Here is a 12,467-nt window from a genome sequence, read left to right on the forward strand (position 1 = left end):
ATGACGATGCCTTTGAGCCTGTGGAGGCCGCCCCGCCCACCCCAGGGGACATCGGCAGTGACGGTGCAGCGCCTCGGCTCCTGGAGCAGCCGCCGCCCCTGCCGGGGGCTCCCCTAGCAGACTTGGAGGACTCTGTCGACAGCAGCAGTGCCCTGCTGGTGCCCCCTGACCCCGCCCAGGGTGGGAGCACACCAGCCTCAGAGGCACCGCCAGGAGGCGGCCACCACAGCCGCAGCTCCCTCAATACCATGGTGTAGACAGCCTGGCCTGTGGCCCCCGTGGGCTGGGGGCACCTGTTTGCTATGACGCTGGCCCCTGCGGGGGACTTGAGGGCCCTGCTCCGCTGCCACGCACCCTGGCAGGCGAGTGCGTGTGTGCGTAGAGACCAGGACCAGCCTCCCTCCGAGAGAGGAACGAGCACCTGCACTGAGTTCCCTCGAGAGCTTCAAACACATGTGTTGCTTTGGGTCACTGTCTCTTTGAGTGGCAGAAGCATGACAAGGTGGCTTCAGACCCCAGGTGTCAGAGGTAGGGAACCAAGAAGGCACTGACGGCGGCTGTGGCCAACCCGAGCTCATCTCTGGGGGGCTTGCTGGTTACAGCTCGCCATCCCTGGAAGCCTGCCCGCTGGCAGCCCCCCATCCAGTGCCTGGGGTAGGCAGGGCGTGGGTGTGGCACTGGCACCCGCCAGGGCTGGGCAGGGAGGGGCTGCCTCCGGTGAACACCTGGAGGTGGCTGCTGTGGACGCCAAGGGACTGGTGGTGCAGAGAGGAGGGGGCAGCTCGGCCAAGCCAGCGCCAGGGTGGGACGCCCAAGCCCAGCCCACGGCCTCTCGCTGACATCGCAGTGCATGGCTCCCCAGGCTGCGGAGCTGACTGGGGCCCCAGACCCCCACTGGGGGTGCTCTGGAGCCTCGGGGCCCCGCCTCCTGTTACTCTTGCCCCTCCCCACCCTGCCATCTTGTTTGTGCCATGAAGGGTGTTTCCCGGCGGGGAGGGTGTGCGTGGCTGAAGCGAACACCCTGGGCCGTGCCCGCCTCCTGAAAGCTCACTTCCTGCCCTGCCAGCGCTGGAGCCTGTGCCGCACGCGCCCCTCCCCACCCCTCGGCAGCTCCGGGTGCTGCCGCGTGCCCCGGGCGTGGCCTTGTGGCCTGACACAGACCTTTATTTAGCATTTCTGAGGTTTGGAGATGAAGCGGGTTCTGTGCGATTTTTAGCACATCCATTTATCTTTTCTACGTTGACTGTCTGGATCGTGTGTGTGTGTGTGTGTGTGCGCGCGCGCACGTGTGTGTGTGTGTGTGTGTGTGTGGCCACGTGTTTGCAGGTGGGAGTGGTACGCAGGGACTGGGGTGTGGAGGGGGCCGTGTTCCGCTTGTGAATAGCGATGGCGAGGAGCAGCCTTGCGGCCCCTCCCTGCACTGCCCCTTCTGGCACATGCTCACACGCGGGCTGGAAGCCCATTTCTGCCTGTGTAGAAGGGTGCCGTCGAGTTGCTGCACGGGCCTCACCTTTCCTGAGCCGGCCGGCGGTGTGGGTTTGGTCACTGAACTGTTGCGTCGCTGGCAGCCCCTCGGGAGGGCTGCTGCTCCCTGGAGAATCGCCCTGGCCACAGGGCGCCACAGTGGCTGCTGAGGACGTGTGAGGACATGGGCCGTGCCCCCAGCCTGTGCTGGGTGCAGGGTGGCCGCCCGTGAGGGTCTTCCTGGTGCCAGAGACCACCCCAGCGCAGCCGCAGGGGCGCCTGCCCTCAGAGCACAGGCCAGGCGACAGGCACAAGGATGTGGCCCAGGGAAGCTTCCCTGGGGACCGAAGGACATTGGAGCGTCAGGTGTGTGTGGCAGGAGCAGAGCCGGCGTGGGGGCTGCGGAGGGGGTGCTTGCTCAGGACGGGTCCGGGGTCCTGGCCAAGGGGCTGTCTGGGGGCTCCCTTCCCCTCATCAGGCCTCACTGCCGTCCCGGGCCCTGGCACCCTGGTGCAGGCAGGCCGACGGAACTCGGTGGGCGGCAAGATGTGGCTTCCTGGGAGAGGCGCTCCCCACGCCGCCCCAGGCCGCCCCAGGCCGCCTCAGGCCGCCTTGCCACTGGCCGGCTGACCTGCCTTGCGGAGGTGGGATTTGATACTGTACATCGTCTCAAATGCCTGTTTTTATGTTTTTCCTTTCACTAAGGGTTTTTAGTTTGGGTTTATTTTATTTTATTTTTTGGTTGGGTTGGCACTAATCCTTTTCTTAAAATGCTGTGAGAACCATTACATCCAAATGCCAAATAAACTTGTGTTCTGGACGAGTGTGTGCAGTCCCCAGCGTGAGCTCATCCCCAGAGCTGCTGGAGCCTGAGGTCGGGGGGCTGGGGCTTGCCTTGCAGCCCACAGCAGGCATCTGGCAGACCTCGCCCCCCCCACCCCGCCCCGCCCGCCCAGGCAGGCAGTTAAGCGCTGAGCTGAGCGTCAGATTGGGTATGTTGTCTCTGGGACGCATACCCTGCCTGAGGTACTGGCTGCTCAGCTGGTGTCGCACAGATGGCAAAGGCTGCCTGCCACCTTCGGTTTATCAAGCCTGGGCATCCTGCTGCCCAGCAGGGGGTGCGGCTGTGCCCAGAGATGCCCCCTCCAGCGCGCATGACCGCCCTCCAAACACCACGTCATCGTCAGTAGGGCGAACTGGAAATGCCCTCTGCCTTCCTTGATGGTCTGAGAACCTGGCCAGGGCCTGTTGAGCCCTGAGCTGCACACCTGGCCACGGCTGCTGGCCTACGGCCAGACCAGAAGGGCTGAGGACTGGGACCCCCCCCCCCCCCGGTCACGTTCTCCAACAGTGACCTGTACAGTAACGGGAGAGCACCTGAGAGACCTAACCCCGGGGTGGGGGGCTTCCGTCTTCCCTTCCTGTCCCTGACCCAGCCTCTGGCTAGCGGCAAGCTGCCAGTACAGGAGTCGCCGCCTGGGGGCGCTCCAGGCCTACTGAGGGGAGCTCTGCTGCGGGGCAGGCGAGGGTCAGCATCAGCAAAGGAGCTGGGGAGCCCCGGGGCGGGGGGTGGAACCTAGAGGCGGCGCCCACCCCCCTTATTTCTGAAGATGTCTGCTGAGGCAGGGCGGTTCTGGGCGTTCCTGCCTGTCCATTCTCTCCCTGACCTGAGCCGTCTTTGCCTGACGTCTTCAGGTGGTGGCTGTTTCTGACCGTGCCCCTCAGCTTGCACCGAGATCTGCAGCAGCCTCAGGAGGGCTCAGGGTCTCTGCTTCCCCCGGATCCTCCGTCCATGCGGCTGCCCCGTCCTTCACCCTTTCACCCTGGTGGGCGTGCAAGGGACTGTGCCGGGCCTGGGGCTCAGCCCTGGGGCCGTGGCAGGGCCCCTAGGACCTAAGCAACCCCCTCCCACAATACACGATGCAGAATGACCTTGGCCCGAAGTGCCTGGGGGACGGGGTTTAGGGCGAATCCTGCCCTTGCTCCACTGAGTGCCTGCCCATGCAACTGGAGAGCCCTGAGCCAACCCCTAGTCCACCCAGAGCCCCAGCCCCGCTCTGCTCCTCTCTCCTGGGAAGACTGGGTCCCCACCTTCAACCTTACACATCGCACCTGGCTCCTGGAGCAGGCAGAGGAAGGAAAACCAGCAGATCTTAAAAACGCCAGCATTTGGCCAAGATTACGTATTTTACTCAAAAAACAGGGCTGGGCAACCAACCGAGGGAAGAAGCTGTGGCGGCTTAACTGGCTGAGTGCGCATGCAAGCTGCCCTGTGAGTGCTGATGGGCCCTGGTGACACAGGCCAGGGGTGGGGACACTCCAAAAATCAGCCTTCGGGTCTGAATGTAGCTGGTCTTTTCCGGGGGGGGGGGGGGGACTGGCATCCCGCTGTGTCGGGGTCAAGTGAAAGTGTAAGTGTCTTTGGGGTCATTATCCCAAGTAAAGTGGAGTCCGAGGGACGGTGACGGTATGAGGTTCTGTGCGCCAGTGGCACTCAGTGTCCGGGGAGACGGTGGGCTGGGCTGTCACTTGGGTGACACTGTCTTAGCTGCTCCCGTGTCCCTGGGGTTCGTTGCTTGGTGTGTGGGTGACAGTCCCAGTGGTGGAGTCTGCCGATTCTTCAAGGCCATCAGAGGCGGGGACCCTGCGACCACGTGTCCAGAGGCTGGGGACAGCCCCCTGCCGACCCTGCCCTCGCACCCTCCTGGAGCCAGGCTGCTTCTGGCCCTGCCAAAAGGAGTCTCCGACACACCCCCTCCTCCCAGGCCCAGCCCCGATCCAGCCCGGACCCAGCCCCCTGGCTATGCATTCGCCGCACCCCTCCGTGGGCAGTCCCTGGCCTCTGCGGCCCCGCCGCCCTCCTCCTCCACTCCCTAATGTACACCACAACGGGGCAGGGCTCTCGCCCCCTCCCGACGGCACCAGAACCCCTGGGCTGATCGCTCCGGGCACGCGACCGCCCTCAGTCCCCGCCACCTGCCGGGGCGCCGGGCGGCACCGGTGTCTTCTTGAGGTTCTTCCGGGCCGGGGCTCGGTTCGCAGCGCCGTCCGCGGGGCCGTCGGGGCCATCGTCTATGGATCTCGAGGCAGCCACCAGGGCGTTCACGGTGCCGAGCGCCCGCAGCAGGCCCGGGCCGCGGAGCGCGTGTGCGCGCGGGGCAGCGCGGGGCTCACGGGGCTCGCGGCGCGCGGGGGGCGGCGGCGGCGACGGCGGCGGCAGCAGGGCGCGCAACGCGTCCAGCTCGGCCCGCAGCTCCTCCCGCAGCGCCTCGAGCCCCGCGCCCAGCTCGGCGCGCATGGCCGCCAGCCCCTCCTGCAGCCGCTGCTCGCTCACCTCCAGGACTCCTGCCGGGTAGGTGGCCCCGCCGCGTGGCTCCCCGCACACGGAGCACACGGAGCCGCCGCCGCGCGCCTCGCTCTTCGCGCTGGGCCCTTTCGCCTCCGCCTCCATCGCGTGCTCCGCCAACCGCAGCAGCCGCGGCGCCGCCTTCTCCCGAAGCTGGCCTCGAAGTCGGGCCAGGCGGCCTGGGGCCCGGGCGTCCTCCTGGCCCGGCCCGTTGGGCTGCGCTGTGGGCTCCCGCCGGCGGGCAGCGCCGCGCCGCAGCGCCTCGCTCGCCGCGTACGCGCTGCGGGCCTGCACCCACTGGCGCCCGGGCTCCGCCGCCATCCGCGCCGCCGCCTCCACCGCTGCTACCGCGGGCTCCGGGCCTGCTCGGGAGCCCCGGCCCGCAACCTAGCGACCGCGGGCCCCTGGGACGGCGCTGGGAACGACTGAGGGCCCCGAGGGCGCGTGGGGGTGTGGGTTCGTCCCGGGGCCTGGGGAACCCTGGCAAGGCCAGGCCTCGGGGACGGCTGGCGTCTCTAGAGGCCCTGGGGTTCGCCGCTGGCAGGCAGGCGCTCGTGCACCGTCGGCGGGTCCCCTCCCAGCGGCCTAGGCCGAATTGACACCCAGAACCCTGGGAAAGCAGCCAAAGATGGCCCAGGTCCTTGGGCCCTGCACCCGCGTGGGAGACCCGGAAGAAACTTCAGAGCGGCCCAGCTCCGGCTGTTAGAGCCATTTGGGACATGGAGCAATGCCCCCAGAGTCGGGATAGGAGCTCGCCTCCGTCAGGGCCAGGGGAAGGCTGGGGGTGGTCGTCGGCCCCACAAGCCTCCTCACTGGCTCAGGGCCGCCTCCGTCCGTGTCGTAGCCCAGGCCGCTGTTTCCCTCCCGTGCTCTGCTGCCGTCCACTCACAGCTAGCTGCAAGGAACCCGATCATTCCTGCCACGCACACAGCCGACACTGAGTGAGGCCTCTGGGGGTTCTGCCCATCTCACACTGTCCACCCAAGCCCCCCTCCCCCACAGCTCCCATGTGTAAAGTGACTGCTCTCTGTCCACCAGAAGGGGCGCATCCCTGAGTTTAGGGCCGGGTCCCAGCAGAGCCAAGCATTCAATGGCGTCACACAGGCCTGATGTTGTGTGAAGGACCAAATGGATGAATGGGCTTGGGATCCTGTATCCGTTTTATAACAGGGGGCTGCAGGGCGGAGCTGGGTGGGACCGGCCTCCCCCGCGGGTTGCTGACTAACCCCCTGGTCCTCAGCCTGGGGTCGGGAGGCTCAGGGCCCTGCTGGCTGTCCTGTCCTCGGAGGTCTCTTACCACCGCACCCCATCCGTTCTGACCCCAGTGCCTTTGGCAACAGTGTCTGTGCCCATCACAGCACCATAGGCAGTTGGCTGGAGGCGCCCTCTAGAGGGCAGAAGCCTCCCCGCCCCCTCACACACTCAGCGTGTTGTTCTCACTGCCCCCATCCCCCGGGGGACTAGTTAGGACTTGGTGCTCTGGGGCCTGGGGCCTCCTGCAGCAGATGGTGGGGAGAGAGGGAGGGCCTGGGTGGGGTGGATCCAGGTGAGGCTGGGAGGGGACACAGCTGCTGGAACCTGCTGGAACCAGCAGAGGGCCAGTGTGGCGAGCTTATTGGGGTGTGGGGTGGGAGTAGGGGTGGTGGTGGGTCTAGGGGTGCTGTCAACTCTGTTCTTGGGCAGCCACACTGGAGAAGTCTGGGTTCCCTCGGGTTCATTCACTCCCTGCAACCTTTCAGGAAAGTGCAGAGGGAGTGCAAATTAATTCTGACTCCCGCTCCCTCTCCGTTCCTGCTGAGTCACCTATCTCTAGCTCCTGGCTCTTCTGATCCCTGGAGCCAGCCGGTGGCCCAGGGGCTCTGCCCTCTCCCAGTCTGCCCCAGTGAAATGAAGCGACCCTGAGATCCCCAGGAGAGGGTGGATGGGAGAGGCAGCAGGGGCTTGGGCAGAGCAGGCTGCTGGCTCCATCGTCTCTGGCTGATTTGCTCCTGCAGGGGCTGCAGGGGTGAGGGGTGGGTGGTGCCTGTGGACCCCAAAGCCGCGAGTTGTGCAGGTGCAAGGGGGAGGGTGACCCTGAGGAAGGCTGCAGAGCTGTGAGTGAGGGTGAGCAGGTGCAGGTGGGCTTTGTGAGACGGGTGCCGGAGGGCAGGTGTGAGCTTGGCCAGTTGGAGGGGTGGCCTTGGGGCTGATCCTGGAGCCAAGGGTCCACGGTGGAGGCTGCGGCTCCCCAACCTGGGCTTCTGCACATGGCCCTGTCCCCTCCACTGGGACTGGGCTGCTTGCCCGGGAACATTGGCTCCCAGCTTTGGCCTGGCCCAGTCCCAGCTGTTGTGGGAATTTTGGGGAGTGAACTAGTGGATGGGAGCACTTTCTCTCTCTTGCTCTCACTCTAGCTCTCTCTCAAATAAAAAACAACAAAAAAATTTTTTTTGGTATAAAAGAACTCCAAACCCTTGATGTTATCTGATCACCCAGTAATATCTGATCGGTCCCTCATCTCCCATTGTCCCCTAGGTGGCGCTGGTGTGCCTGGCCGGCCTGCTGCAGAGATGCTGTTGGCTCAGTCTGGCCAGACTGCCCCGCCCCCCCAGGGTGTCCCCTCCCCTCATTTTCCATCCACTGACCCCAGCGGGCCCCTTGGCTGTAAATTTCCACCTGACAGGGGGTTGAGCCACCTCTCCCCACCTCTCTGAAGCCAGGAGCCAGGAGCTTCTTCCAGGTCTCCCACACGGGTACAGGGGCCCAAGGACTTGGGCCATCTTCTACTGCTTTCCCGGGCCATAGCAGAGAGCTGGATAGGAAGTGGAGCAGCCGGGATTTGAACTGGCGCCCATATGGGATGCTGGCACTGCAGATGGCGGCTTTACCTGCTCTGCCACAGTGCTGGCCCCCTCATTTATTCTTTAGCAGTGTATGGGAGGCATCTGGGAGGGATACGCCCTGCCAAACAGCAGCCTCTCTAGGGTTCCCCCTCCCTTGCCTGCTGAGCCATGCTAAGACCCTCTGGGTGTAAACCTCACCCATTCCTCAGTGGAGGGACCAGGCAGGGGCGTCTGTGTGCTGGGTTAGCTCCTGCTGTCAGACAAAGACCCCGGCTTTGGGTCTGCCCCTCCGTGACACCCACTCGCTCAGTGCTGAGTGTCCTGACCACTTCCTGCTCCGGGCCCATGCACATCCTGCTCCTGTTGGGACGTGGTTTGTACACCCCTCCTGGAAGGGCCTTCTTGCCCCCTTGCTCCTTTGCCAAGCTGCCTTTGTGTCTTTCTACTTCTTGGTATGCAAGGCCCCTGGCCTCTGTTCCCTTTTGGACTGGGAGAGGGACCTCGCGTGTCCTCAACACCAAGCGCCCAGCACACAGCAAGCATGCTATAAATACTGACCACCATCTGTGCGAAGATTGTGTAGGTATTCAGTAGGCACTCAATAGCTGTTGGCTTCCTAACGGCTGCTGGGCTCATGTGGGTCCAGGTTCTGGGTGCTGGTTGCACCTCCATGTCCCCTGCCCGTCTACACCCTGTCCGGGAGTTCATCAGGGAACACCAGGGTCCACACCCAGCTCTGCAGCTCTGCCGCATCTGGCATTCAGAGGGGCCGAGGAAGGGGACAGGAAGGAAAAGTGCACGTGGGGCCTGGGGAGGGCACTGGAAGGGGGGCACACGGGCAGTGTGGCAGCACTGCAGCTCCTCCGGTCTTCTACTTTTCTTAGTTTTTTACCTCAAGAGGCAGAGATGGAACCTCCACCTGCGGTTCTGGCATCCCATAAGGATGCTTATTCAAGTCCCGGCTGCTCCACTTCTGATCCAGCTCCCTGCTGATGCACCTGGGAAAGCAGCAGAAGAAGGCCCAAGTGCTTGGGCCCCTGCACCCATGTGGAAGATGGCCCAAGTGCTTGGGTCCCTACACCCACATGGGAGACCTGGAAGAAGCTCTTGGCTCCTGGCTTTGGTCTGGCCCGGCTCAGTCCTGGCTGTTGTGGCCATTTGGGGAGTGAACCAGTGGATGGAAGACCTCCCTCTCCCTCCCTCCCTCCCTCCCTCTCTCTCTCTCCCTTTAAAATAAATAAATAAAATTTTTTTTTGACAGGCAGAGTGGACAGTGAGAGAGAGAGACAGAGAGAAAGGTCTTCCTTTGCCGTTGGTTCACCCTCCAATGGCTGCCGCACTGCGCCGATCCGAAGGCAGGAGCCACGTGCTTCTCCTGGTCTCCCATGGGGTGCAGGGCCCAAGCACTTGGGCCATCCTCCACTGCCCTCCCGGGCCACAGCAGAGAGCTGGACTGGAAGAGGAGCAACCGGGACAGAATCTGGCGCCCCGACCGGGACTAGAACCCGGTGTGCCGGCGCCGCAGGCAGAGGATTAGCCTAGTGAGCCGCGGTGCTGGCCAAATAAATAAATCTTTAAAAAGAGGCAGAGAGACAGAAAGAGTGTTCCCATCCGCTGGCCCGCTTCCCAAAGGCCTGCAACAGCCAGGGTCCTGGGGCTAGGAACCCAGCCCAAGCCTTTCTTGTGGGTGACAAGGACCCAATTACTTGAGCCCTCACTGCTGCTGCCTCCCAGGGGGTTGCTGGCAGGGAGCTGGAGTCAGGAGCACAGTGGGGAATTGAACCCAGGCACTCTGCTGTGGCACATGGGCATCTCAACCATGGGGCCCAACACCACTTGCTCCCCATTTCCACCCTAACTCTTTTTTTCCCCCTTAAGAAGATTTATTTATTTTGTTTATTTGAAAGGCCAGGTTACAGAGAGATATAGAGATCTCCCATCCACTGGTTCAAAAAATCCCCAAATGGCTGCAACAGCCAGGGCTGGGCCAGGCTGAAGCCTGGAGCCAGGAGCTTCTTCCAGGTCTCCCATGTGGGTGCAGGGACCCAAACGCTTGGGCCATCTTCCACTGCTTTTGCAGGTGCATCAGCAGGAGGTGGATGGGAAGTGGAGCATCCGGGACTCGAACCAGCGCCCATATGGGATGTCGGTGCCGCAGGTGGAGGCTTAGCTTACTGTGCCACAGTGCCAGCCCCAGGATAAATTTTTCTAGATACCTGTGCTCTTGGCTTCTTAAAATCCACACAAGCCATTGGGCCTTTTGGTAAATGTTTTCATAAGTTGATACACAGCAGTTCAAAATTCCTTGCTAAGGTTTCACTAAAAATTGTTACCAAGGATAAGAAATAATTCTAAGTCAAAATACCAAAATTAGAATTTTTTTTTTTTGACAGGCAGAGTGGACAGTGAGAGAGAGAGACAGAGAGAAAGGTCTTCCTTTTACGTTGGTTCATCCCACAATGGCCGCTGCGGCCGGCGCACTGCAGCCGGCACACTGTGCCGATCCGAAGGCAGGAGCCAGGTGCTTCTCCTGGTCTCCCATGGGGTGCAGGTCCCAAGGACTTGGGCCATCCTCCACTGCCCTCCCGGGCCACAGCAGAGAGCTGGACTGGAAGAGGGGCAACTGGGACAGAATCCGGCGCCCCGACCAGGACTAGAACCCGGTGTGCCGGCGCCACAGGCGGAGGATTAGCCTAGTGAGCCGCGGTGCTGGCCCAAAATTAGAATTTTTAAAAAATATTTATTTATTTGAAAGGCGAAATTACACATACAGAGACATCTTCCATCTGCTGGTTCAATTCAAGATGGCAGAACAGCAAGCACTGGGCCAGACTGGAGGCAGGAGGCAGGAGCTTCCTCCAGGCCTCCCACAGGGGTGGCAGGGGCCCAAACACTTGTGCTGTTTTCCTCTGCTTTTCTGAGGCCATCAGAAGGGAGCTGGATCAGAAGTGGAGCAGCTGAGATAGGGAGCAGTGCCCATATAGGATGCCAGCATCCCAGGTGCCTTACCCACTACACCACAATACCAGCCCTGAAATTAAAACTTTCCCAAGTAGAGCCAGCATCATGAGTTACATGGCAGTCTATCATACCTGCCTCCCGTATGAGTGCTTGTTTGAGTCCGGCCCACTCCACTTCTGATCCAGCACCCTACTAATGTGCCAAGGATACCTGCCACCCGTATGGGATTCTGGGCTGCAGGCTTAACCTTCTATGCCACAGCGTTAGCCCCAGTCTAATAACATTTTCAACCACATTCTGAATGGCAGCTTTTTTCGAAATTTCCATTTGATTGACTCCTTCCCTCAAATTTCTAGGTATCTCTTTATGGTAAGTTTTTCTCCTTCTTTATTGTGGTTCAGTTATGGCCTGGCATTAGAAATGTTAATTGGGTCATTTGATAGAATCTTGCAAATCTCCAACCATAGGTTTTTATTTTCCATTTTCTTTTTCTTGTATTTGGTCTGACTGTATTATTTCTGGAACTTTGTCTTCTACTTCTGATATTTTTTCTTATGTCTCATCTTTTCTATTGCCAAGTCTTTCCATTGCATTTTAAAATTTGATCTATGGAATGTTCATTTCCAGTATTTCATTCTGGCTTTTTAAAATCTCAATTTCTTGGGAGTGATTTTCATTTAGATCATGAGTTTGTTTCTGATTGCTTCTAAGTAATCTGACTATTAATTTTTTGAATTCTGTTTCTGGCATATCCTCCATCTCTTCTTCTTCAGCCTCCATTATTGAAGAGTTGTATTGTTCCTTTGGGAAGTTCATATAGTCTTTCTTATTCTTTTTAAAAAAATGTATTTTATTTATTTGAAAGAGTTACACAGAGAGGTAGAGAAAGAGAGAGAGAGAGGTCTTCCATCCACTGGCTCACTCCCTAGATGGCTGCAACGGCCGGAGCTGCGCTGATCTGAAGCCAGGAGTCAGGAGCTTCCCCTGGATCTCCCATGTAGGTGCAGGGCCCAAGCACACTGCTTTCCCAGGTCACAGCAAAGAGCTGGATGGGAAGAGGAGCAGCCGGGACTAGAACTGGCGCCCATATGGGATGCCGGCGCTTCAGGCCAGGGCGTTAACCCACTGCGCCACAGCGCGGGCCCCCTTCCTTATTCTTATTCAGGATTTTTCCTTCTTCTTTGGCATTTCTGGTTGACTTCATCTTTAATTTGTGACTTTGTGCCTGTGGTGCGATTTCCCTCTTCTATGAGCTGCTGTGTGTCTTTGCGTTGCACGTGGAAGCACGCAGCCCTGCCTGCTGAGCCCTGTTTACTTCTAGATCATGATGGATGTGGGTGCCAGGGCTGTGGTGCACTAAGCCCCGCCTACTGGAGACACTAGCGTGTGAAAGGAGCTCAGGTTTTCACTGTTTAGGACTACTCCTTGTTGTACAGCTTGTGTGGTGATTTGTGAACCACTCTGAAATGTGATCCTTGTTCCCAGTTGGGGCGTTTGTGAGGTGGCCCCTGCAATTGATGGGTGTGTGCACAGGACGCAAATGTGGCAGTTCCCTGCTTACACTTGAACATGTAGACAAGCAGTATGGCTTCTCCCCTCCGGCTGTGGGTCCAGCTGAGGGGAGGGGGGAGACATAGACGGACCATGGCGTGCCCAGCCTCTCGGCTTGTTCCCCTGTACTTCCTCCTTCTTCCTGCTTGGAGCTTCAGTTGCAGTTTGGCAACTCCCTGCCCACTGCTATCTTCAGCTCTGTGGATGTGCAACCTCTGAATGGTTTGCTGGGGGGTGGGGGAATGGTGGTGGTGCCAATCTCCTCATTTGGTCTCTCCGCTGTACCTCTTTGCTCCCTTAAGATGGACTCGAGCAGTCTCTGG

At 60.4% G+C, this 12,467-nt stretch overlaps 2 protein-coding genes across 3 annotated transcripts in view; one reads left to right on the forward strand and one right to left on the reverse strand.

The window, feature by feature from the left end:
- The window catches only part of DGCR2 (DiGeorge syndrome critical region gene 2), an 83,223-nt gene extending 80,939 nt beyond the window's left edge, over window positions 1-2,284 (forward strand). For both annotated transcript variants that reach the window (XM_051837255.3, XM_051837252.3), the window contains one exon: window positions 1-2,284. In XM_051837255.3, coding sequence (XP_051693215.1) covers window positions 1-257 — 257 coding nt within the window. In that variant the 3' untranslated portion in view covers window positions 258-2,284.
- FAM246C (family with sequence similarity 246 member C) overlaps window positions 1,879-12,467 on the reverse strand; it is a 28,167-nt gene continuing 17,578 nt past the window's right edge. The window contains exon 1 of the mRNA XM_089323607.1: window positions 1,879-12,467. This exon is cut by the window's right edge and continues 17,578 nt beyond it. Coding sequence (XP_089179733.1) covers window positions 4,427-5,131 — 705 coding nt within the window. The 5' untranslated portion in view covers window positions 5,132-12,467 and the 3' untranslated portion in view covers window positions 1,879-4,426.

Source organism: Oryctolagus cuniculus, chromosome 21 (genome assembly GCF_051225735.1).
Source record: "Oryctolagus cuniculus isolate XC-2025 breed Fujian yellow rabbit chromosome 21, ASM5122573v1, whole genome shotgun sequence".
Taxonomy (NCBI): Eukaryota; Metazoa; Chordata; class Mammalia; order Lagomorpha; family Leporidae; genus Oryctolagus; species Oryctolagus cuniculus.